This window comes from Heptranchias perlo, chromosome 18 (genome assembly GCF_035084215.1).
Source record: "Heptranchias perlo isolate sHepPer1 chromosome 18, sHepPer1.hap1, whole genome shotgun sequence".
Taxonomy (NCBI): Eukaryota; Metazoa; Chordata; class Chondrichthyes; order Hexanchiformes; family Hexanchidae; genus Heptranchias; species Heptranchias perlo.
In genome coordinates, this window is record NC_090342.1 from 51,822,595 (window position 1) to 51,846,751 (window position 24,157).

At 44.3% G+C, this 24,157-nt stretch overlaps 1 protein-coding gene across 1 annotated transcript in view; it reads right to left on the reverse strand.

Annotated features, from left to right (window-relative positions):
- The window catches only part of LOC137334866 (V-type proton ATPase 116 kDa subunit a 4-like), a 99,872-nt gene that overhangs the window by 56,583 nt on the left and 19,132 nt on the right, over positions 1 to 24,157 (reverse strand). Inside the window, exons 2-6 of the mRNA XM_067999907.1 lie at positions 17,205 to 17,336; positions 14,660 to 14,738; positions 9,585 to 9,682; positions 4,608 to 4,733; positions 308 to 405 (exon numbers count right to left, since the gene is read on the reverse strand). Coding sequence (XP_067856008.1) covers positions 308 to 405; positions 4,608 to 4,733; positions 9,585 to 9,682; positions 14,660 to 14,738; positions 17,205 to 17,321 — 518 coding nt within the window. The 5' untranslated portion in view covers positions 17,322 to 17,336. The remainder of the gene's footprint in view (positions 1 to 307; positions 406 to 4,607; positions 4,734 to 9,584; positions 9,683 to 14,659; positions 14,739 to 17,204; positions 17,337 to 24,157) is intronic.

Sequence of the window (24,157 nt, forward strand, 5' to 3'; positions counted from 1 at the left end):
TTGCCAACCTATGTTCTTTGGGTTTAAGCAATGGAGGTACATTCCTATGGGGAGATTGCGTGCACTGCATATCAAGCAAATGGAAACGCAGATTATAGGGGTTTCTCATTAGTTTGGTCCTGAAAGTCTCAACCATGGTCAGATTTCCACATGACCAAAAACAATACTTATTTTCAATGTGGTAATTTAAAATACATATAAATGATCTGTTACCTGCATACAAAGGTCAGAACACCATGGAATCAGTTGAAGTATGCAGAACAACCAAAACTGCAGATGACCCAGGTAATTGTTGCACTTCACTTACCCCAGCCTGCCAGGAGCGATCACCGCAGATGCAGTCTGCAGTTCCAGTAGGTGCATTGTGTCTTCACTGAAGAAATCATCGGTTAAATTCGCTTCAGTCTGCAAAGAAGAAATTCTGTTCACATCTGTGGCAGAACAATCTGACGCTACTTGAAACAATGCCCGGGATGGGGAGTGTGGTTTTCTGCCGAACCACTAAAGCCAGGCGAGTAGTGGCTGGGGAATGTTGTACTTTTCTCAGTGGCACTGTTTAATGTCAGGACATCCCGCTTAAGGCTGGGCGGTTGAAAAGTCTGCATATGGGAAGACCTTTTTGTTCAACTGTTTCTCTGGGAGCTGTTGCTTTTTGTGGGTCTATGATTCTGCCATTGCAAGCACTTTTATCAATGTAACTGGAAGGTCCCACATAAGAGACTGTTAGCTAAGATAGAAGCCCATGGAATCGAGGGAAAAGTACGGACTTGATTAGGAAGTTGGCTGAGCGAAAGGCGACAGAGAGTAGGGATAATGGGAAGGTACTCACATTGGCAGGATGTGACTAGTGGAGTCCCGCAGGGATCTGTCTTGGGGCCTCAATTATTCACAATATTTATTAACGACTTAGATGAAGGCATAGAAAGTCTCATATCTAAGTTTGGTGTAAGGAATCTTACAACACCAGGTTATAGTCCAACAGTTTTATTTGAAAATCACAAGCTTGTGATTTTCAAATAAAACTGTTGGACTATAACCTGGTGTTGTAAGATTCCTTACATTTGTACACCCCAGTCCATCACCGGCATCTCCACAACAAAGATTGGTGGCATTGTAAGCAGTGTAGATGAAAACATAAAATTATAAAGCGATATTGATAGATTAGGTGAATGGGCAAAACTGTGGCAAATGGAATTCAATGTAGACAAATGTGAGGTCATCCACTTTGGATCAAAAAAGGATAGAACAGGGTACTTTCTAAATGGTAAAAAGTTAAAAACAGTGGATGTCCAAAGGAACTTAGGGGTTCAGGTACATAGATCATTGAAGTGTCATGAACAGGTGCAGAAAATAATCAAGAAGGCTAATGGAATGCTGGCCTTTATATCTAGAGGACTGGAGTACAAGGGGGCAGAAGTTATGCTGCTGCTATCAAAACCCTGGTTAGATCGCACCTGGAGTACTGTGAGCAGTTCTGGGCACCGCACCTTCGGAAGGACATATTGGCCTTGGAGGGAGTGCAGCGTAGGTTTACTAGAATGATACCCGGACCTCAAGGGTTAAGTTACGAGGAGAGATTACACAAATTGGGGTTGTATTCTCTGGAGTTTCGAAGGTTAAGGGGTGATCTGATCGAAGTTTATCAGATATTAAGGGGAACAGATAGGGTGGATAGAGAGAAACTATTTCTGCTGGTTGGGGATTTTAGGAGTAGGGGGCACAGTCTAAAAATTAGAGCCAGACCTTTCAAGAGCGAGATTAGAAAACATTTCTACACACAAATGGTTGTAGAAGTTTGGAACTCTCTTCCGCAAACGGCAATTGATACTAGCTCAATTGCTAAATTTAAATCTGAGATAGATAGCTTTTTGGCAACCAAAGGTATTAAGGGATAAGGGCCAAAGGCAGGAATATGGAGTTAGATCACAGATCAGCCATGATCTTATCAAATGGCAGAGCAGGCACGAGGGGCTGAATGGCTTACTCCTGTTCCTATGTTCCTATGGATGTTGTTCTGCTGCATACAGAAGCACTACATTTCCATTTACCGTGCCCTCGTAGCATAACCACAATAAATATAAAATGGGCACAATTTGCTTATTGTTCCTATCAGGGGAGTTTGATAAGGTGTGAGACTGTGGCCCAAATAACCAGTGAGCTGTGCAAATTTTTCACAGAGTTGAGCACAACCTAAAATTTGGCACTCCCCTTTTCAAGAGGTGATATCAATTCACACAACAGCAACTGTGGGGCAGATTTTTTTTTATATTTGTTCTTGGAATGTGGGTGACACGAGCAAGGCAACAACAACTTGCATTTATATAGCATCTTTAATGTAGGAAAATGTCGCAAGGCACTTCACAGGAGGGCAATGGACAAATCTTAACAAGCCAAATGAAGGAGATATTAGGATAAGTGACCAAAAGCTTGGTTAGAGAGGTAGGTTTTAAAGGAGGAGAGTTGGAGAGGGAATTCCAGTGGAGTGGAGAGAAGGGCAGGGTGCAAGATGTCTTTCCAGGTGCTGCAGTCCCTGTGCTCTTAAGAGCTGTTAATAAACTCCTTTTTTAAAATATATTCATTCTTGGGAAATGGGCGCCACTGGCAAGGCTGGCATTTATTGCCCACCCTTAGCTGCCCTTGACAAGGGATGGTGGTGAGCCTTCTACTTTAACCACAGCGGTCCATGTGGTGAAGATGCTCCCACAACGCTGTTAGGTAGGGAGTTCCAGGATTTTGATCCAGCGACAATGAAGGAACAGCGACATATGTCGAAGTCAGGATGGTGTGTGACTTGGAGGAGAACTTGGAGGTGATGGTGTTCCCATACACCTGCCGCCTTTGTCCTTCGAGTTGGTGGAGGTCGTGGGCTTGGAAGGTGCTGACTGTACACAATGCAGCCATGGTACTCCTGTGGTGGAGGGGGTGGATGTTTTAACAAGAGTATTATGCATTTTTTTAAAAATCCAGTCTTTTTGATTTGAATCTATCACCACTGAGATAGAACATAGATTATGGAACAGTTCCTGCAGATTGGAAAGTGGCAAATGTAACCCCACTATTTAAAAAAGGAGGGAGAGTAAACTGGAAACTACAGACCAGATGGCCTAACATCAGTAGTGGGGAAAATGCTAGAGTCGATTATAAAGGATGTGATAACAGAACACTTAAAAAATATCAGTGGGATTAGACAAAGTTAACATGGATTTATGAAAGGTAAATCATGTTTGACAAACCTGCTGGAGTTTTTGAGGATATAACTAAGAATAGATATGGTAGAACCAGTGGACGTAGTTTATTTGAATTTTCAGAAGGCCTTTAATAAAGTCCCATATAAGAGGTTAGTGTACAAAATTAAAGCGCATGGGATTGGTGGTAATATACTGGCATGGATTGAAAAATGGTTAACAGATAGGAAACAGAGAGTAGGAATAAATGGGTCTTTTTCGGGGTGGCAGGCAGTGACTAGTGGGGTGCCGCAGGGATCAGTGCTTGAGCCCCAGCTATTCACAATATATATCAATGATTTGGATGAGGGAACCAAATGTAATATTTCCAAGTTTGCTGATGACACAAAACTAGATGGGATCTTGAGATGTGAGGAGGATGTAAAGAGGCTTCAAGGCGATTTAGACAAGTTGAGTGAATGGGCAAATACATGGCAGATGCAGTATAATGTGGATAAATGTGAAGTTATCCACTTCGGAAAGATAAACAGAAAGGCAGAGTATTATTTAAATGGTGATAGATTAGGAAATGTTGATGTGCAAAGGGACCTGGGTGTCCTTGTACACCAGTCACTGAAAGCAAACATGCAGGTGCAGCAAGCAGTTAGGAAGGCAAATGGTATGTTGGCCTTCATTGCAAGAGGGTTTGAGTACAGGAGCAAGGATGTCTTACTGCAGTTGTACAGGGCCTTGGTGAGACCACACCTGGAGTATTGTGTGCAGTTTTGGTCTCCTTACCTAAGAAAGGATATACTTGCCATAGAGGGAGTGCAGTGACGGTTCACCAGACTGATTCCTGGGATGGCAGGACTGTCGTATGAGGAGAGATTGGGTCAACTTGGCCTATATTCAGTCGAGTTTTGAAGAATGAGAGGGGATCTCATTGAAACATATAAAATTCTGACAGGGCTAGACAGACTGGATGCAGGGGGGATGTTGCCCCTGGCTGGGGGGTTCAGAACGAGGGGTCACAGTCTCAGGATACGGGGTAGGACATTTAGGACTGAGATGAGGAGAAATTTCTTCACTCAGAGGGTGGTGAACCTGTGGAATTCTCTACCACAGAAGGCTGTTGAGGCCAAGTCACTGAATATATTTAAGGTGCTAGATAGATTTCTAGACACAAAAGGCATCAAGGGATATGGGGAGAGAGCGGGAATATGGTATTGAGATAGAGGATCAGCCATGATCATATTGAATGGCAGAGCAGGCTCAATGGGCCGAACGGCCTACTCCTGCTCCTATTTTCTACATTTCTATGTTTCAGAGTCGGGGAAAATTTCCTCAGTGCGCTGTGTGTGGCGAAATCGTAAACTTATACAATTATAATCCAGCGTTCCAGTGCTCCTTGTACCTCAAGGTCTTATTTGTGCTTAAGGTTACCTCAAAGAAGTCCTGTGTTTTCTTCAGCAGTTGTTTGAGTTCAGTGAGTTCTAGGAAGTTCTGTTTGAGAGTCTGCTGGTTCTGATTCACCTCCCTCAGATCGTGCTCTAGCTTCTCCAGAACTACCTGTGAAAGGACACAGCAATGCATGGAGAGTGTATTGCTTTCAGTTAACTCCCACCTAGTCTCTCAATCACCGAGCACAAAACAAAATTGTTTTTCCCTTCAGTAACTGAGAGCATGAATGTCATTCCACAAAAATGTAATCATAGCATCACAGATATTCCAAGATATTTCAGGAAGTCCATTGTGCCTATGCTGGCTCTGGTCACTTGTTGAAGCTATTGACTCATCCCTTTGCATCTGCTCTTTCCCTGTATCCTTTTAATGTTTTTTCTCTTCAGGTAATTTGCCTTTACAAACAGTCGAGAGAAGGAATGCTAAGATGGAGACCTTGTCGTGTGATGTTTGCAAATGAGAAAGGCAGATACAACAGAGGGGTGAAGAGATGTGGAAACTGTCTGTTAATTAGCAAGTTTAAAGACAGAGTTAAGGTTAAGAGCAACAGGAGGCAGCAGAACATACAGAGGCAGACAGAATTTGTGGGGATTTTTGACGGTGAGTGGATAGTAAGTGAGTTAAATGATGTAGATAGACTGGCAACAGACCTCAAGAGGGAATATTCTGGGATCGGAGATGGAGAATAGTACACAATCAGGAACAACATTTTCACAACAAAGGAATAATTGCTGAAAGAAGCCAAGGTACTCGAGATACCGGATGGATTAAGGTTTATAAAACAAGCAAGATAAGATGTAGGAAACCTATGAAGTTACCAGAGAGATTACACTACCGAACAGATACCAGGCACTGACCAATACTGCAGAAGGATACAAAGTCCAAGAGGTAAAGGCAGTTGGAAAACCAGAGTGTGCAGCCTGGACACAGACACAGTTTGCAGATCACAGAGAGATTGTAGACATAGATGATTCTTTGCTCAGATAAGTGGATAACCAGGGATGTCATAAAGACAGTACGTTTCCCTACATTAGATCAGTGACTGCATATCAGAAGTACTTCATTGGCTGTAAAATGCTTTGGGACATCCTGAGGTCATGAAAGGCGCTTTATAAATACTTTTCCTTTCCTTTCCAAGATGAAGAGCAGCCTATGTGGAGCTACAGCAATACATACCGAGGAAAGGTTAGAAGGGATACTGGAGGGGGCAGCTAGTGACTCAATGGTAAAGACAAATGAAGTGAACCAATGGTCAATGCAAAGCTGTTTAGCGTGCATATCAATGCAGATGTGGCAGTATAATTTCGAAGGTAGAAAGAAAGAGAGACTTGTATTTATATGGAGCCTTTCACGACCTCAGGACGTCCCAAAGCGCTTTACAGCTAATGAAGTACTTTTGAAGTGTAGTCACAGTTGTAATGTAGGAAACGCGGTAGCCAATTTGGTACAGCAAGGTCCCACAAACAACAATGTAATAATGACCAGATCATCTGTTTTAGTGATGTTGACTGAGGGATAAATATTTGACAGGAAACCAGGAAGAACTTGCCTGCTTTTCTTCAAATAGTGCCATGGGATCTTTTACATCCACCTGCGGTGGCAGACGGAGCCTCAGTTTAACATCTCATCCGAAATGTCCATAAATGTCATAAGGAGAAATATAGGGGCCTTGAAAGTCACTTATAAGAGGATTGGCTCAAAATTAAAAGATAGGAGGATGCACCGTAATGTTCTCCTGTACACTGCCAGTGTTTGTGGAAGGAGAGGAGTTAACCAAAAGAATTAGAAAGATAAATGAGTAGCTGACATCTTGGTATGAGAAAAACAATGTTATCTTCATAAATAACGAGGAATCATTCCAGAATAAGAACTAGTGCAGGAGAGGCTGGCTACACTTAAACCAAGTAGGGACAAAGAGATTTGTGAAGAGCATTGAGGCAGCAATAGAAAATGATTTAAACTAGTCAGGTTGGGGGGGGAGGGGGGGGGTGGAGAGCAGTTAGGAACCAGGATCCCAGATGAGACACATTACCTTCTCCTGTACAGTCAACAGGTAGATATGGGCACAGATACCCAGCGAGAGACACATGAACCAGAAACCAGTAATGGGCAGACATGGGGGGATGCAATTAAGAAAGCTACATAACCAAAACACTAGAATGCAAGTTAGAGGAGGTATGGATCAAACTCTATAGAGCTCTGATCAGACCACTCCTTGAATATTGCATCCAGTTCTGGTCACCAAGAATCAAATGAGACATTCAAGTGTTGAAGGCAATTCAGAGAAAAGCCAGGAGGCTGATTCCCAGTGTCAGGGGTCAGAGTTATGAGAAAAGATTGGAGGAACCTGGGTTAGTCAGCCTGGAAAGGAGGTGTTTGTGAGGTGCATAAGATAGTTAAGGAAATAAAAAAAGTTAGCCCGGAATATTACTTTAAATTAAACAGTGGGAATAGAACTAGGAGACACAGATTCAAACTAGAAAAGGGCACTTTTAGGATGGGTATCAGGAATTTCTTCACACGGAGACTGATCAACGAGTAGAACAAATTTCCAAATTTTTTTAAAAATTCGTTCATGGGATGGGGGCATCGCTGGCAAGGCCAGCATTTATTGCCCATTCCTAATTGCCCTTGAGTAGGTGGTGGTGAGCCGCCTTCTTGAACCGCTGCAGTCCGTGTGGTGAAGGTTCTCCAAACAGTGCTGTTAGGAAGGGAGTTCCAGGATTTTGACCCAGCGACGATGAAGGAACGGCGATATATTTCCAAGTCGGGATGGTGTGTGACTTGGAGGGGAACGTGCAGGTGGTGTTGTTCCCATGTGCCTGGTGGTGGATGGTGTGCCAATCCAGCAGGCTGCTTTGTCCTGGATGGTGTCGAGCTTCTTGAGTGTTATGAGAGTAGTGGAGGCAAAAACCATGGAATCATTTGAGAAACAATTAGAAACTATAATTTGGGAATGTTAGGATCTCTCTGGATGAATGAATCAAATGTGTTCAATGGCCAATGTGGTGTATAATATACCCCCAATAGAGTAAAACTTGGGGGAGAAATTGCTTAGTGCCCGACTACAAGCGTGAAACGGGCAGCCCGACTTCTACGAGAGCCAGATGAGGTCGCCTGAGGAACACACAAAATTGGTCATTGGGCCTTATCACCATGACACTGTCAAGCTGTTTAGGCTCGTAAGTCCCATGAAGGACTACAAGAGATGAGAGGTTCCATGCTTTTCTGTGGAATTTGCTGCCCCAGGAAGCTGTGGAAGCTACATCATTAGATAAATTTAAAACAGAAATAGACAGTTTCCTAGAAGTAAAGGGAATTAGGGGTTATGGGGAGCGGGCAGGAAATTGGACATGAAGCTGAGTTCGGATCGGTCAATGCCCTGTGGGTGGCGGAGAGGGCCCAGGGGCTATGTGGCCGGGTCCTGCTCCGACTTCTTGTGTTCTTTAGATTTGTGGTTGGGATCAGATCAGCCATGATCTTATTGAATGGCGGAGCAGGCTCGAGGGGCCGATTGGCCTACTCCTGCTCCAATTTCTTATGTTCTTATGTTCTTACCTGTTTCCAGCAGAGATTTCCATGGAGAACTATGTCACATCAATTTTCATCAGAGATTCAGTTAAAGGATTCTGGAAACTACTAAGATTTTGAACTGTATTTTTGGGGCTAAGTATTGTACAAGACAAGTACTGTACGATTAATTACTTGCTGTAAGTTTTCCACTTCTGTGTAATTATCTCATTCGTAAATAAATTCAAATATTAGTTTCAGTCTGAATTATAAGGATAGAACGTGCTGGGCAACCCACATAGTTTCTGGTGCAAAATACCATGATAAAAGGGTAATTGTTAGTCCTATAGCATGCTATCTCCTTGATGACATACACAAGGTTGCAAGTTTTAATTCATCGGATCAAGGCTCAGCTTATGATACTGCCTCTTTACTGTGAACAAGCTGAACGCTGGGAGAGAGTTTAAATTGTAACCGAAAGGTCTTTACCCAAAACATTAACCTCTCTTTTCAGATGGCGAAGGACCTGCAGTAACTTTGAGATTTTGTGTATTTACATGCAATAAAACTTACACTGCGACAGATGCAGCAAGTGCTGACTGAAATAAGAATTCCTGACACCCACCAGACTGGTATTTGAGCTGGATCTTTGGAGTGGACCTCTCTTACAACTGAACTTGATTAAAACTCCAACTGACAATGCTCCTTTAAATGTAGCGCTCAAGTTAATATGAACGTACGAAAGTGACAGACAGAAAAGACCTAATTGCCCATCCAGCCTGTCCCACACAGTTGTGGACACAATATTTACACTCCTCACTCATAGCCATGTAATCTCCTGGGAGAGGCGAAAATCAGATAAAATCCCAGGCCAATTAGGGGGGCAAAACTGGAAAATTCCTCTCCGACCCTTTTAGGTGATCAAACTAGTCCAGGAGATCACATTGGTTCCTGTAACATAAATCAGGGTCAAAGACTTGGTGAAAGCGTGTTGCAATCCCATGAGGGGCAATGATATAAAGCAGGAGATCATATCAGGCTCATCTCATTTAAAGGTTTAGTTACATCGGCACTTAAGGATGTCACCCAGTGTGAACACTCATACCAGACAGATGCAGAATAATGCTCCCTCGGTGCATGTTAACCATGCCCCCTCTCCTGAGAAGTCCATGCCCCACAGTCTCAGTCAGCTTCTCCGCTTCCCGTACCAGCCATCCTGCACCGTACTCCAAGACAGACAGCTGTTATACCCTATTCTGGACCGTTATATGCTGTGGGCCTGCACCCACTGGGACCTGGATTGCAACAACCCTAAGTTGTTTTACATATAACCCTTACAGCCAGCCGAGATAGGGGACTTAATTTTATCATTCCGGGCTGGATTTGAGCCAGGAGTGACTGCATCACCTAGGCCTAATATTCTGGACCCCACGAGATTTCCCTCCTTACCTCCAGGTCAATCATATCTTTTGGAAGAGGAGCCTGGGGGTTCTCTCCATCATCTTGGACAGCAATCTCATCCCTTTCCATTTCAGTCTCCAGAAATCCTACAAATCCAAGTCAACAGGTAGAAAATAAGAACAAAAGACAATGCTTTGCACCATGTGGTCACTGATGCTCTGTTCTCACAATAAAAGCTTCTGCAGCAAATCTTAATCCAAACAATCTCTATCAATGGGCATGCTCATCAGAAATTTTCGATTCCTCAATTCAGTGAGCTGAAATCATATGTAGCAATTGCTGGTTTGCAAAGTATACATTTCTTTCTGTGATGTTCAGTCAACATGAACTACATCTTGTTCTGGTGGGGGGTGGGGGGGGAGGGGGGGGGAGAACTACATCTTTCCAAGGATATAATTACAAATAGTCCGCATAGATTTCTAAAAGAAAGGTCATGTTTATCCAACCTTACTGAATTCTTTGACAAAAATCACAGAAAGAGTAGACAAGGGCAATGCAGTCAATGTGATATACATGGATTTTCAGAAGGCCTTCAATAACGTGACTCATGACAGAGTGTGGAGTCAGTGGCCAGGTAGCAGATTGGATTGAAGGATGGCTACAAAACAGAAAAGAGAGGTTAGGAGTTAAATGGAGTTTCTCGGACTGGCAGAAAGTGGGAAGTGGTGTCCCGCAGAGATCCGTGCTGGGACCACTTTTGGTTGTTCACCAAAAAACATAAATGATTTGGATTCAGAAATTGGAGGAATGGTGCCAAAATTTGCAGGTGATACCAAATTGGGGGGTGCAGCTAATAATTTGGAGGACTGCACCAAACAGGAAGACATAAATAAGTTTGCAGAGTTCGCAGATAAATGGCAAATGAAATTGAATCTCGAAGTGTGAGGTGGTTCATTTTGGTAGGAGGAATAAGGAAGCCACTTACTCCTTGGAAGATATAAAACTAAATTGGGTAGAGAAGCAAAGAGATCTGGAAACACAAATATATAACTCGCTAAAAGTAGCAACTCAAGTTGATAAGGCTACGAAGAGTTCAAACAAAAGTACTGGGGTTAATTTCTAGAGGAATAAAATGCAAAAGTTGGGGGATAATGTTAAATTTAAATAGAACATTGGTTAGACCACACTTGGAGTACTCTGTGCAAATTTTGGTCTCCATACTACAAAAAAAGGATAGCGAAGCACTGGAGAAATTGCAGAAAAGATTAACAAGGATGTTACAGAATTAAGAGCACGCAAATGTCAGGTAGGTTGAGCAGGCTAGGGCTCTTTTCTCTGGAAAAGAGAAGACTAAGAAGAGAACCGCTAGCGATCATAAAATTATGAAGAGGTTCAATAGGGTAGATGTGGAGAAACAGTTTTCACTTGTGGGTGAGTCCTGAAACAAGGGGGCATAAAATGAGATAGTCACTAATAGATTAAATAAAGAATTTAGGAGGAATTTATTTATGCAGAGAGTGGTGAGAATGTGGAACTTGCTGCCACATGGAGTGGTTGAAGCAGATAGCATTGACGCATTATGAGGATGCTTGATACATACATGAGGGGGAAGGGAATGGAGGGATATTGGGGGAGGGGCAGGATGGGAACAGCTATTAGATCTGGGAGGAGGCTCGTGTGGAGCATAAACACCGGCATAGATCAGCGGAGCCGAATGGCTTGTTTTTGTGCTGTAGATTATATGTAATCCTTCAACCCCCACGCTTTGCTTTCTGCCCATCAGACATCTCTCTGTCCACGTGGCAACAATTCCCTTAATTTCATGTACCATTATCTTTGCTGTAAGCCGCTTAAATGACTTTGACAATCCACACAAAACACATCCGCTGCATCCCCTTGCAGCCCTAACCCTGCCTTGACTAATGTGCTCCTAGAAAGCCTTTTTATTGGTAGTTAAGGTTTTTTTTGCTAATTTTCTATCATAATTCCTCTTAGCCTTTCTACTCATCGTGTAACTTTCCTATGTTTTTTTGTATTTGATCTGGCTTTCATTTCTGTTTTTTGCCTTGTAAATGCTAAAAGCTTATTTTTTCAGTTTCAAATGTAATCTACTCTCTATTTATTTATTCATTGAACCCCAGCTTTAGATTAGTGCATTTTTGTCCTTAGTGTAATATACTTGATTTTCACCCTTTACATCTCCTGTTTCAATCTATCCCGTTTCTGACCCAAGGTTCTATTTCCCAATTTTTTCTTGCATTTAATCATACTGGGACAGCTCATTTTGGATTAAAGGAAATCTTGCATTTATATCAATGTCAAAACATCACAAAGTGCTTCTCAGCGAATTAGTTTTTGAAGTGCAGTGTTGGTTGACAAATGTAGCAGTCATTCTAGAACAGCACACTGCCAGCAGCAAGATTAGGCATTTTTTTGGTGGTTCTGGTTACATAGATGGAATTTACAGCACAGAAACAGGTCATTCGGCCAACTGTTCTATGCTGGTGTTTATGCTGCACACGAGCCTCCTCCCAATTTACTTCATCTAATCCTATCTGCATATCCTTCTCTTCCTTTCTCCCTCATGTGTTTACCTAGCTTCCCCTTAAATGCATCTATGCTATTCGCCTCAACTACTCCATGTGGTAGCAAGTTCCACATTCTAACCACTCTCTGAGTAAAGAAGTTTCTCCTGAATTCTTTATTAGATTTATTAGTGTCTATCTTATATTTATGGCCCCTAATTTTGGACTTCCTTGCAAGTGGAAACAACTACTCTACCCTATCAAACCCCTTCATAATTTTAAAGACCTCTATTAGGTCACCCATCAGCCTTCCCTTTTCTAGAGAAAAGAACCCCAAGCCTGCTTAATCTTTCCTGATAGCTATAACCTCTCAGTATTGGTATCATCCTTGTAAATTTTTTTTGCACCTTCTACAGTGCCTTTTTATAATATGGAGACCAGAACTGTACACAGTACTCAAAGTGTGATCTAACCTAGGTTCTATATAAGTTAAACATAACTTCCCTGCTTTTCAATTCTATTCCTCTAGAAATGAACCCCAGTGCTTTGTTTGCAATTGTTAACTTGTGTTGCTACTGTTAATGATTTGTGAATGTTTACCCCAAGATCCCTTTGTTCCTCTAGTCCATTTAGAATCTTATTTTCCAAGGAGTATGTGGCCTCCTTATTCTTCCTACCAAAATGCACCACCTCACACTTGTCCATATTGAAATTCATTTGCCATTTACACGCCCATTCTACAAGTTTATTAACTTTCTTCTTCTTTGTTACTGTCTTCCCCAGTATTAACTATACCCCCAAATTTGGGGTCATCTGCAAATTTTGAAATTGTACTTCCGATTCCTGAGTCCAAATTGTTTATGGAAATAGTGAACAGCACTGGCTCAAGCACCGATCCTTGTGGAATACCACTTCCCACCTTCCCCCAGTCTGAGTAACTACCTTTAACCCCTACTCTCTGTTTTATGTTTTGTAGCCAGCTTACCATCCATTCTACTACTTGTCCCCTGACCCCACATACTCTGACCTTAGTCATAAGTCTACTATGTGGTACCTTATTGAAGGCCTTTTCAAAATCCAACTTTATTATATCTATTGCATTGCCCTTATCCACTTTCTGTTACTTCCTCAAAGAATTTAATAAGGTTGGTCAAGCATGACCTTCCCTTTTGAAATCCGTGTTGGCTATTATTTATTATATTTTCAGTTTCTAGATGTGTTTCTATTACATCTTTGAGTAAAGATTCCATTATCTTTCCTGCTACCAACAATAAGCTAACTGGTCTATAGTTCCCTGGACTCGTTCTATCTCTCTTTTCAAATATAGGAATAATATTAGGGTTGAAAAAGGAATGTTGGCCATATCACCTGGAGAACCCCCTGTTCTTTTTCGAAATGACATGGGATCTTCAATATCCATAGGGCCTCGGTTTAAGATCTCATTGGAAGGACAGTATTTCCCATAATGCAGAACTCCAGTACTCAAGGATTGTGTGTTCGGGTCCTCGAGGGGAACTGAAACCGACAATTTTGACCCAGAAGTGAGAATGTGGCCAACTGAGCCAAGTCAACTCAGATGCCGGAATCTATGAAGATACCTTCCACTGATGACTATTCTGCAATGTCAGGAGTGTTTGCAACTTAACTGCATGGGACATATAACAGAGTGAAATCCTGCCCCTAGCATCACTAACTTAACCTTTTATACAACTGGAATGCAGGCTTTTTGTTTTTTTTTTAAATTGAAATTAGATAAAGAAATTTCATAGCAACAGATCAATAGACTTGTTAGTAAAAAATTCACAGAACAATTACAACCTATGGGTCTCTGATGGAGTTATGCTAGAAGCAGAGTTCAGTCATGCCTCGAACAGGAAGATTTGTCCAACTGTTTTTAATTGGCTTCAAGCAGAACAATGAATTTAAAATGGACTTCATAGAATTAACAGCACAGAAACAAGCCATTCGATCCACTGGTCTATGCCAACGATTATGCTCCACAGGAGCGTCCTCCCACCCTAAGGTTAGCTATGGCTGAGACAATTGGGTGTTGGGGGAGAAGAACAATGGGCTGTAAATTGCTCCGAGTGGTGAACAAACGGCACTCGCCGTTCCATAGAGTTATACTCACTCACAAACTTACCGCGGGCTTTTGTGCGGCAACTTCCTTGAATGGTGAACTGAAAACAGTCCAGCGTTAACTCCCGGGAACCTAGGACCTGTGGGAGAAGTGAAAGGATCTCTCCCCTTAACCAATCAGCTTGAAGCAAGCGACGGAGTGAGAACCAGGAAGCAATGCATCCTTCGCTAGCCATGCAGACTAAAACCAGGAAGTGCCCGATAAGGGTAGTAAATTTACAATAAAAAAAATGATAGAAAAAGCAAAATAAAGATAGGGTGAGCTTAAAAGACAGAGATAAAAGAGACAGAAAGAAAAAGTTAAACAAAAATTTTATTTAAAAAAAAAAGTAATGTCCTTACAGGAACAACTGTCCACTACCCCTTACCTCCCCAATTCAAAGAGAAACTGCATTAACTATTTTACAAAAAAAATTTGTATTGATCAAACATTTTCACAACAAATTTTTACACACTTACGAAGAATTCTTTCCATCACTTCAGAGCGCCTGACTTCATTCACAAATTTCCGTTGGAATGAGTTGACACTTGCATTCAACTGTGAATAAAAGAGACATACTAAAGTTTTGCTCTCCACCACTATTTGTTATAAAATGGGAACTCCTTAACTCCACCTGTACACATGCAGTGATTGTTCTGAGCTCTCTGTATTCTAATTACTGGAGTGAGGGACTGACAAGCAGCTTCTGAAGGCACACAAATTAAAACAAAACATGCTCATTGCAATGCAATGACATAATTCACGTCAAAACACATCAATCGAGGAGCTCTCCAAATGGCTCAGTTGGCCACATAAACTAGGAAGGTCCGAGGTTCAATCAATGGTCCATGTTGATCTGAGGTGGAGCAGCTGTAGGGGCACTACAATTGACTTTGGAACTGCTGAGCTAGGCTGGGATAGGGTGAGAGGTAAAAATCGGGCAGCATTCCAGTTTCTTGTCACTAACCGGTGCATGTGTGGGGGAAAATAGCCTGCCTTGCACACACTGGCCCCACAGAACAGCCTACCTTATACATTCTCTATGCTCGCACCTAAACTTAGGCCCTGGAAGGAAGCTAACTGTACCCCAGCAAGAGATAAAGCCTTCAGGAGGAAAGGGAGAAAAATTGGGGGAAATTAAGAAGTTCATTGAATGAAAAAGATTCTTGTCCCACCAGTTGCACTAGATATCATCTCCAAAAATGAGACACAAAGGTTTTAGCCATTCGCCAAGAAACAACAACGGTGTCTCTGTCATAAAGTGTGGAAGGTTCAGCACAGCTCTATTGCAAAAGGCCACGTTGCAGTGAAACCAAACCGTGCACATGCACAAAAACACTCAACAAGGCAGTATTCAAATACAGGCTGGCTTGTTTCATCTGAGAAGCCGGGACAAATGCTGAATACAGTGAAATGTAAACCCAACCCCATTATGGAGTCAAACATAGAGCCAACTTTAATTTCTGAAGTTGGCTGCAGCTTCATCTGCCGAAACTGGAGCAGGACCTGGCATCTAACTAGTTCAATGGCACCTCGTGTACCTCTCCCTCTCCCCCTCCCCCTCCCCCATTAAATTTACAGTGTTGTCTCTGATGCCAAGAGCACTAGAGAAACCCTGTGAAGTAAACTGAGCAGCATCAATATCAACAGAGGCATCAAGATTCTCCTTGGGAGGGGGTTTCCTGGGGTTCCTCTGATTGCTGGATGCTGCTGGCAGCTGTTAGTATTTGCCACCAGTGGCATCCAGCTGTTAGTACTTGCCACTAGTGGCATCCAGCTGTTAAGGGCCCTCTGATAACCTTCAAATCCTTGGTCTGTCATTTTGGATACAGCTGCAGGCAGGTTGACCTTTCAACTAGCTTGTGTAGGTCAGCAATGCACTTTTGGCAATGCTAACTGTACAGACATTCCCCCAATGCCAGAAAAGGTCCCAGCCTGACTGGCAAGTCGCAATTGCACAAATCTCACACAAGCATCTGTCCACTTCAGTACCACACTGGGTAGTATACTTTCCACTAGGCCATTGAGGGTGCTGTGCAAGGGAAAGGAATCTAATAATTTGATTTAATTGTAAGGCAGAACTTCTAGAAAGATCATATGAACTTCGACAACACCTGCCCAGAATGTAAGCAGAAAGCAGTTCTACCGTATTAATGAGTACTGCATTCTATCTGATCCAGGGCTTTTTGCATTAGGAAATTCAATCCAATTTTTGCTGATGAATTGAGAATTCAGAAGCTTTGTGTGGAAGATATTGCCCACCAACTTTCTTGCTTCCTTTCCTGTGGGCACTGACTGGAGTACAGTTCCAGTGTCAGCAGACCTCAAGTACATAATCCAAGTGGCCAATCTTCACGTGAGGGCTGGGCACTGAGTGTTTGTGTACGATTCGATCACAGTCAAGCTTGATCCTGTTCTCACCCAATTTCCACACACACCCATCGAGTATGAGTCACTTATTAGCAATCAGGACAGGAACCCTGGCCTGGGGGCACAGAGATCAATTGCAGCATCCCAACTGCTGCCCTGGATGAGATCAGCCAACTCAGCATAGACCAGGAGATTGAACCTGGGGCCTTCCTCATCTGTCCGGTTCAGTACCACACTGGGTAGTATACTTTCCACTAGACCATTGAGGGTGCTGTGTAGGGAAAAGGAATCTAGTCATTTGATTTGATTGTAAGGCAGAACTTTTTGAAAGATCTCATGAACTTCGACAGCACCTCCCAAACCCGCAACCTCCACCAAGTGGATGGAACACCATTATTTCCAAGTTCCCCTCCAAGTCACACACCATCCCAACTTGGACATATATCATCATCGCTGGGTCAAAATCCTGGAACCCCCTACATAACAGCATTGTGGGAGCACCTTCATCACATGGGCCGCAGCGGTTCAAGAAGATGACTCACCATCACCTTCTCAAGGGCAGCTAGGGATGGGCAATAAATGTCCAACAAGCTAGGGACTCCGATATCCCGAGAACAAATAGAAAAATACAAAAGCCTGTCGACTTCTACTTACATCTCGAAACTGCATGAAGCCAAGTTCTCCCAGCTCAGAGATGCAGCAATAGGCAGCCTCAACCTGCAGAAAGAGCTGCGTTAGGCACATCTCCTCACTTCGAAACAACGATGCCATCCTTCTGCTGTTTCACTGAGGAAGAAGATTTAAAGAGTGCAATATATGAACATAAATTAGAAAGGCATTGTCTGTTTTGGGGATTTTTAAAAAAAATATTTTTTTGTTTTGAACTGGAAAAGAGAATGACTGTGACAGAGAAAACAATATATTTATATAGCATCTCATAACTACTCTCAGGAATGCCTCAAAACACCACACACATTGAACTGTTTTTAAGTTTGACCATAGTGATGTGGGTGAACACAGCACATAACACACAGCAAGCTCCAACAAAGAGCCATGAGGTGAAAGACCAGTTAATCTGTTTTTGGTGGTGTTAGCTGAGAGACGAATGTTGGTCATGACATCAACAATGAGATCAAGATACCAGGAGAACTGTTTGCTCTTCTTTGAATAATGCCATGGATCTTTACCATCCAGAATGGGCATTCAAGGACTAGATTTAACATCTCACCCAAAGGATGGTACTTCTGACAATGCAGCACCCCTTCAGTACTCCACCAGAGAGCAGAGACAGCGTGGCTAAAGGGTCTGCTGTCAATTATGGTGGGAAGTGGGATGAGGGGAGAATGACACAGTAGGTCAACACATGAAGAGCAGAGAGTGTGAACTGGGTTGTAGGCCTTATGGTTGTTGCAGAGATCAGGTGGAGATAAGGCCAGGGAGAAACTTTGTAAACGAGAATGAGATTTCAAAATCATTGGGCTGGGGATAGAGGTCAGCAAAGACGAGGGATCTTTTGTAAAGGGTGGAGAGCAGGAGGCCAGCGAGAGTTGACGAAGGATGGATGAGAGTTTCAGTGGTGGTGGATGTGACATAGGCATGGAGACAGACGATGTTACAGTGGTAGAAATGGAGAGTCTTACATAGAATCAGAGAATCATAGAATGATTACAGCACAGAAGGAGCCCATTCAGCCCATCAAGCCCATGTTGGCTCTTTGCAAGAGCAATCCCAGTTAGTCCCATTCACCTGCTCTTTCCCCTTAGCCCTGCAAATTTTTTCCCCTCAAGTACTTGTACAATTCTTTTTTGAAAGCCACGATTGAATCTGCTGCCACAACCCTTTCAGGCAGCGCATTCAAAATCATAACTACTCGCTGCATAAGACGTTTTCCCTCATGTCGCCTTTGGTTCTTTTGCCAATCACCTTAAATCTGAGTCCTCTGGTTCTCAACCCTCCCGCCATTGGGAACAGTTTCACTCTGTCTAGACCCCTCATGATTTTGAACACTTCTACCAAATCTTCTCTTAACCTTCTCTGCTCTAATGAGAACAACCCCAGCTTCTCCAGGCTATCCACGTAACTGAAGTCCCTCACCCCTGGAATCATTCTAGTAAATCTTTTCTGCACTCTCTCTAAGGCCTTCACATCCTTCCTAAAGTGCGGTGCCTAGAATTGGACACAATGGGCCCGATTTTAGCACCCACTATCGGGTGCGTTCTCGTAAAATCCAGGATCCCGACCGGATCCCGCCTCGATCCCACCCACTTCCGGGTTCCCCGCTGACGCGCCGGCGTGCGCGCGCAGCCCCCGCTGGTGGGAATCCCGCAGGCAATTAAAGCCAGCGGGATGCCACTTGAGAGTATTTATGTAGCTATTTCAGGTCATTAACAGACCTGATTAAGGGACTGTGTGTGATTTTGGATCAACATGGGACTGTTTCCCACACTGGGGAAACACTCCCAGATCGAATGGACGTGTTGCAGCTGTCAGCCTGTGGCAGCTGCAAAGGTCCATTTGACAGGGGGGGGGGGGGCGAGACCCTCACCCATTGCAGGAGGCCACTCTGTCACTTGGGACAAAGTTTGGCCTCCACCACCCTCCTCCTGACGGTCAAAGTCACCAACCTGCACACTTACCCCGGGGTCCGGAGACATGTACCTACCTTGCGGACCCCCTCAGATGTACACCTTCCGGATGGGGGCCGCCGAAGCTGCAGTCATGACCTCCTCGGAGGGCGAACAGCATCACCAGCCTCGCCATCCACGCCGTCCACCTCTGACACGTGGAGCTCCACAACAGAGTGCTGTGACACATCCACCTGTACAGCAGGAGGGAGGGCTACCGCAGAGAGAGATGCATCGCAGAGGGCACTACCCTCGCCACAGGTTCCACAGACCGAGGCTCAGCCTCCTGGACCTCTCTAAGCAGCAGTGCACACGGAGGCTCAGAGTCACTCGACATGTAGCCTCTTTCATGCTGAGCTGCTCCTGGCTGGCCCGTGCACCATCTTCCTACCTGTCGCTGTCAAAGTCACCACTGCCCTCCCGAACTTCTCCTCCGCAGCCTTCCAGGGTGCAACCGGGGACATCGCCAATGTCTCTCAGTCGTCTGCGCAGAAGAGCCCTGCAAATACACCTACACCCACTCTGCAGTGACACAATGGGTGGCATCAGTGGTGGGTCCTCATAGTGATACCCAGGAGCGGGCATTATTGCACAAACCGGACAGGATTCGCGAAGACATGGCAGTAGTGGTGCCAATATAATGTGTGATGTGAGTTGTTCTGAAATTCAATAGAAGTAACAACCATGACGAACCCTCAAACACCCTTGTGCATCCCATTCATGCTCACGACACGTTTGCCTTACGCTGCCTACTGCACATATGTGATGCATGCCCTGTGGCTGCAGCACAGGTGGTGGCAGGTTGAGTGAGGCTGGCCGTGAAAGAGATGCATGAGAGGGTGAGTATGAGATAGAGCCATGAGATTGTATGAGGATTGGGTTGCGTGGTAGTGGCGGGATGAGTACTGGCGAGGTGAGTAGGTGCAGGTAAGATGAGGATGGGGTTTGAGTGGGTATGAGGGGTGATGTGACAGAGTAGTGTTGGCAGTGCAGAAGGAGATGTGGGGTGGGGGCAGTGATGTGATGGACGGAGTAGGGGAATGAGTAAGTGTACTCACTTTGGCTGACCTACTGAGGTCATTGGACCGCCTCCTGCACTGTGTGCAGGTGGGCGATATGTTGGTGGCGCTGGTGACCTCCTCTGCCACCTCGAGCCAGGCCTTCCTGGTGGCAGAGGCAGGCCGCTTCCTCCCGCCCGCCGGGTGGAAGATCTCTGTCCTCCCCCTCCTCCTCACCCCATGTATTGATACCTGGGGTGAGGCATCATTAAACTGGGAGCAGCCTTCCCCCTGGGCTGCTCCATGCAGTCATCTTTGCTATTTGTTGCAGCATCTGTCAGTGGAGGACTGCCCCTTTAAATAGAGCTCCTCCAGCTGACAGATCTTACTGCGCATGCGCAGCCTGCCCGACGCGCAGACCAGCAGCGGGGAACCCGGAGGAGCAGGTAAGTGAATCCAATTAGTGGGTTGCCTGCTACGATCGCGCGGGAAACCCACTAATTTCACCGCGCCCGCTTGCCCACCCGCCGAGAACCCGCACCCCTGCTAAAATCGGGCCCAATATTTCAGTTGTGGCCAAACCAGAGTTTTATAAAGGTTCAACATAACTTCCTTGTTTTTGTACTCTATGCCTATATTTATAAAGCTCAGGATCCTGTATGTTTTTTTAACTGCTTTCTCAACCTGTCCTGCCACCTTCAAACATTTGTGCACATATACCCCCAGGTCTCTGTTTCTGCACCCCCTTTAGAATTGTGCCATTTAGTTTATATTGGCTCTCCTCATTCTTCCTGCCAAAATGTATCTCTGCACTTCTCTGCCTTAAATTTCATCTGCCATGTGTCTGCCTATTCCACCAGTCTGTCTATGTCCTCTTGAAGACTGTTACTATCCTCCTCACTGTTTACTACACTTTCAAGTTTTGTGTCATCTGCAAATTTTGAAATTGTGCTCTGTACACCCAATTCCAAGTCATTAATGTATCTCAAAAAAGTAGTGATCCTAGTACTGACCCCTGGGCAACACCACTATATACCTTCCCCCAGTCCGAAAAACAACCATTCACCACTACTCCCTGTCACTCAGCCAATTTCGTATCCATTGCCCCTTTTATTCCATGGGCTTCAATTTTGCTGACAAGCCTATTATGTGACACTTTATCAAACGCCTTTTGAAAGTCCATATACACATCAACCACATTGCCCTCATCTACCCTCTCTGTTTCCTCATCAAATTACTCAATCAAGTTAGTTAAACATGATTTGCCTTTATCAAATCCGTGCTTGCTTTCCTCTATTAATCCACACTTGTCCAAGTGATTATTTAATTTTGTCCCGGATTATCAGGTATCTAAAAGCTTGATCACTGTTCCCTATACTTTCCCCTACTGACACTTGCTCCACTTGACCCACCCCATTCCCCACAATTAGATCCAGCAATGCCTCCTTCCTCGTTGGGCCAAAAACATACTGATCAAGGATGTTCTCCTGAACACACTTCACAAATTCTTCCCCCTCTTTGCCCTTTACACTATTACTATCCCAGTCTATATTAAGATAGTTGAAGTCCCCCATTATCACTACTCTATCGTTCTTGCACCTCTCTGTAATTTCCCTGCAAATTTGCTCCTCTATATCTTTCCCATTAGTTGGTGGCCTAAAGAATACACGCAGTAGTGTAATGGCACCTCTATTGTTTATTAACTCCAACCAAATAGATTCTATCCTTGATCCCTCAAGGACATATTCTCTCTCTCCAGCAATGCAATGTTCTCCTTAATCAATACTGCCACCCCCTCCTTTCTTTCCTTCCCTATCTTTCCTGAACACCTTGTATCCAGGAATATTTAGTACCCAATCCTGCCCTTTTTTGAGCCAGGTCTCCGTTATTGCCACATCATATTCCCATGTGGCTTTTTGCGTCTGCAGCTCACCAATCTTATTTACCATGCTTCGTGTGTTTACACACATGCACTCTAAACCTATCTTAGACCATCTTGTATTCTCCCTTAGTCTGATCCCACCTAATACTGTACTATTTCTTACTCCAGTGCTATCTGTCTCTCCCAATCCTTTGTGCACCATGTTTCTCCTTTCTAATGCTACATCCTGGTGCCCATCCCCTTGCCAAATTAGTTTAAATCCTCTCCCACAGCTCCAGTGAACTCCCCCGCGAAGACATTGGTCCCTGCTCTGTTGAGGTGCAACCCACCCATCTTGAACAGGTCCCTCCTGCCCCAGAACTTGTCCCAATGCCCCAAGAATCTGAAGCCATCCCTCGTGCACCATGTCTCTAGCCACGCATTAACCTGCCTTATCTTCCTATTTCTGTACTCACTAGCACAAGGCACTGGGAGAAATACAGAGATTAGAGTCATAGAGTCATAGAGTCATACAGCACGGATAGAGGCCCATCGTGTCCGCGCCGGCCATCAGCCCTGTCTACTCTAATCCCATATTCCAGCATTTGGTCCGTAGCCTTGTATGCTATGGCATTTCAAGTGCTCATCCAAATGCTTCTTGAATGTTGTGAGGGTTCCTGCCTCCACAACCCTTTCAGGCAGTGAGTTCCAGACTCCAACCACCCTCTGGGTGAAAAAGTTCTTTCTCAAATCCCCTCTAAACCTCCCGCCTTTCACCTTGAATCTATGTCCCCTTGTTATAGAACCCTCAACGAAGGGAAAAAGCTCCTTAGTATCCATCCTATCTGTGCCCCTCATAATTTTGTACACCTCAATCATGTCCCCCCTCAGCCTCCTCTGCTCCAAGGAAAACAAACCCAATCTTCCCAGACTCTCCTCATAGCTGAAGCGCTCCAGCCCTGGTAACATCCTGGTGAATCTCCTCTGCACCCTCTCCAAAGCGATCACATCCCTCCTGTAGTGTGGCGACCAGAACTGCACACAGTACTCCAGCTGTGGCCTAACCAGTGTTTTATACAGCTCCATCATAACCTCCTTGCTCTTATATTCCATGCCTCGGCTAATAAAGGCACGTATCCCATATGCCTTCTTTACCACCTTATCTACCTGTTCCGCCGCCTTCAGGGATCTGTGAACTTGCACACCAAGATCCCTCTGACCCTCTGTCTTGCCTAGGGTCCTCCCATTCATTGTGTATTCCCTTGCCTTGTTAGTCCCTCCAAAGTGCATCACCTCGCACTTTTCCGGGTTAAATTCCATTTGCCACTGTTCCGTCCATCTGACCAACCCATCTATATCGTCCTGCAGACTGAGGCTATCCTCCTCACTATTTACCACCCTACCAATCTTTGTATCATCAGCGAACTTACTGATCATACCTTTTACATTCATATCCAAGTCATTAATGTAGACCACAAACAGCAAGGGACCCAGCACCGATCCCTGTGGTACCCCACTGTCCACAGGCTTCCAGTCACAAAAACAACCTTCGACCATCACCCTCTGCCTTCTGCCACTAAGCCAGTTTTGTATCCAAAGTGCCAAGGCACCCTGGATTCCATGGGCTCGTACCTTCTTGACCAGTCTCCTGTGGGGGACTTTATCGAAGGCCTTACTGAAATCCATGTATACCACATCCACTGCGTTACCCTCATCCACACGCCTAGTCACCCCCTCAAAAAATTCAATCAAATTAGTCAGACATGATCTTCCCTTGACAAAGCCATGTTGACTATCCCTGATTAATCCTTGCTTCTCCAAGTGGAGACTAATTTTGTCCTTCAGAATTTTTTCCAATAATTTTCCTACCACTGATGTTAGGCTCACTGGCCTGTAGTTCCCCGGTTTTTCCCTACTCCCCTTCTTGAATAATGGTATTACATTAGCGGTTCTCCAGTCCTCTGGCACATCCCCTGTGGCCAGAGAGGTTCTGAATATATGTGTCAGAGCCCCCGCAATCTCCTCCTTTGCCTCACACAGTAGCCTGGGATACATTTCGTCCGGGCCTGGGGATTTATCCATTTTTAGGCCTGCTAAAACCGCCAATACCTCCTCCCGCTCGAT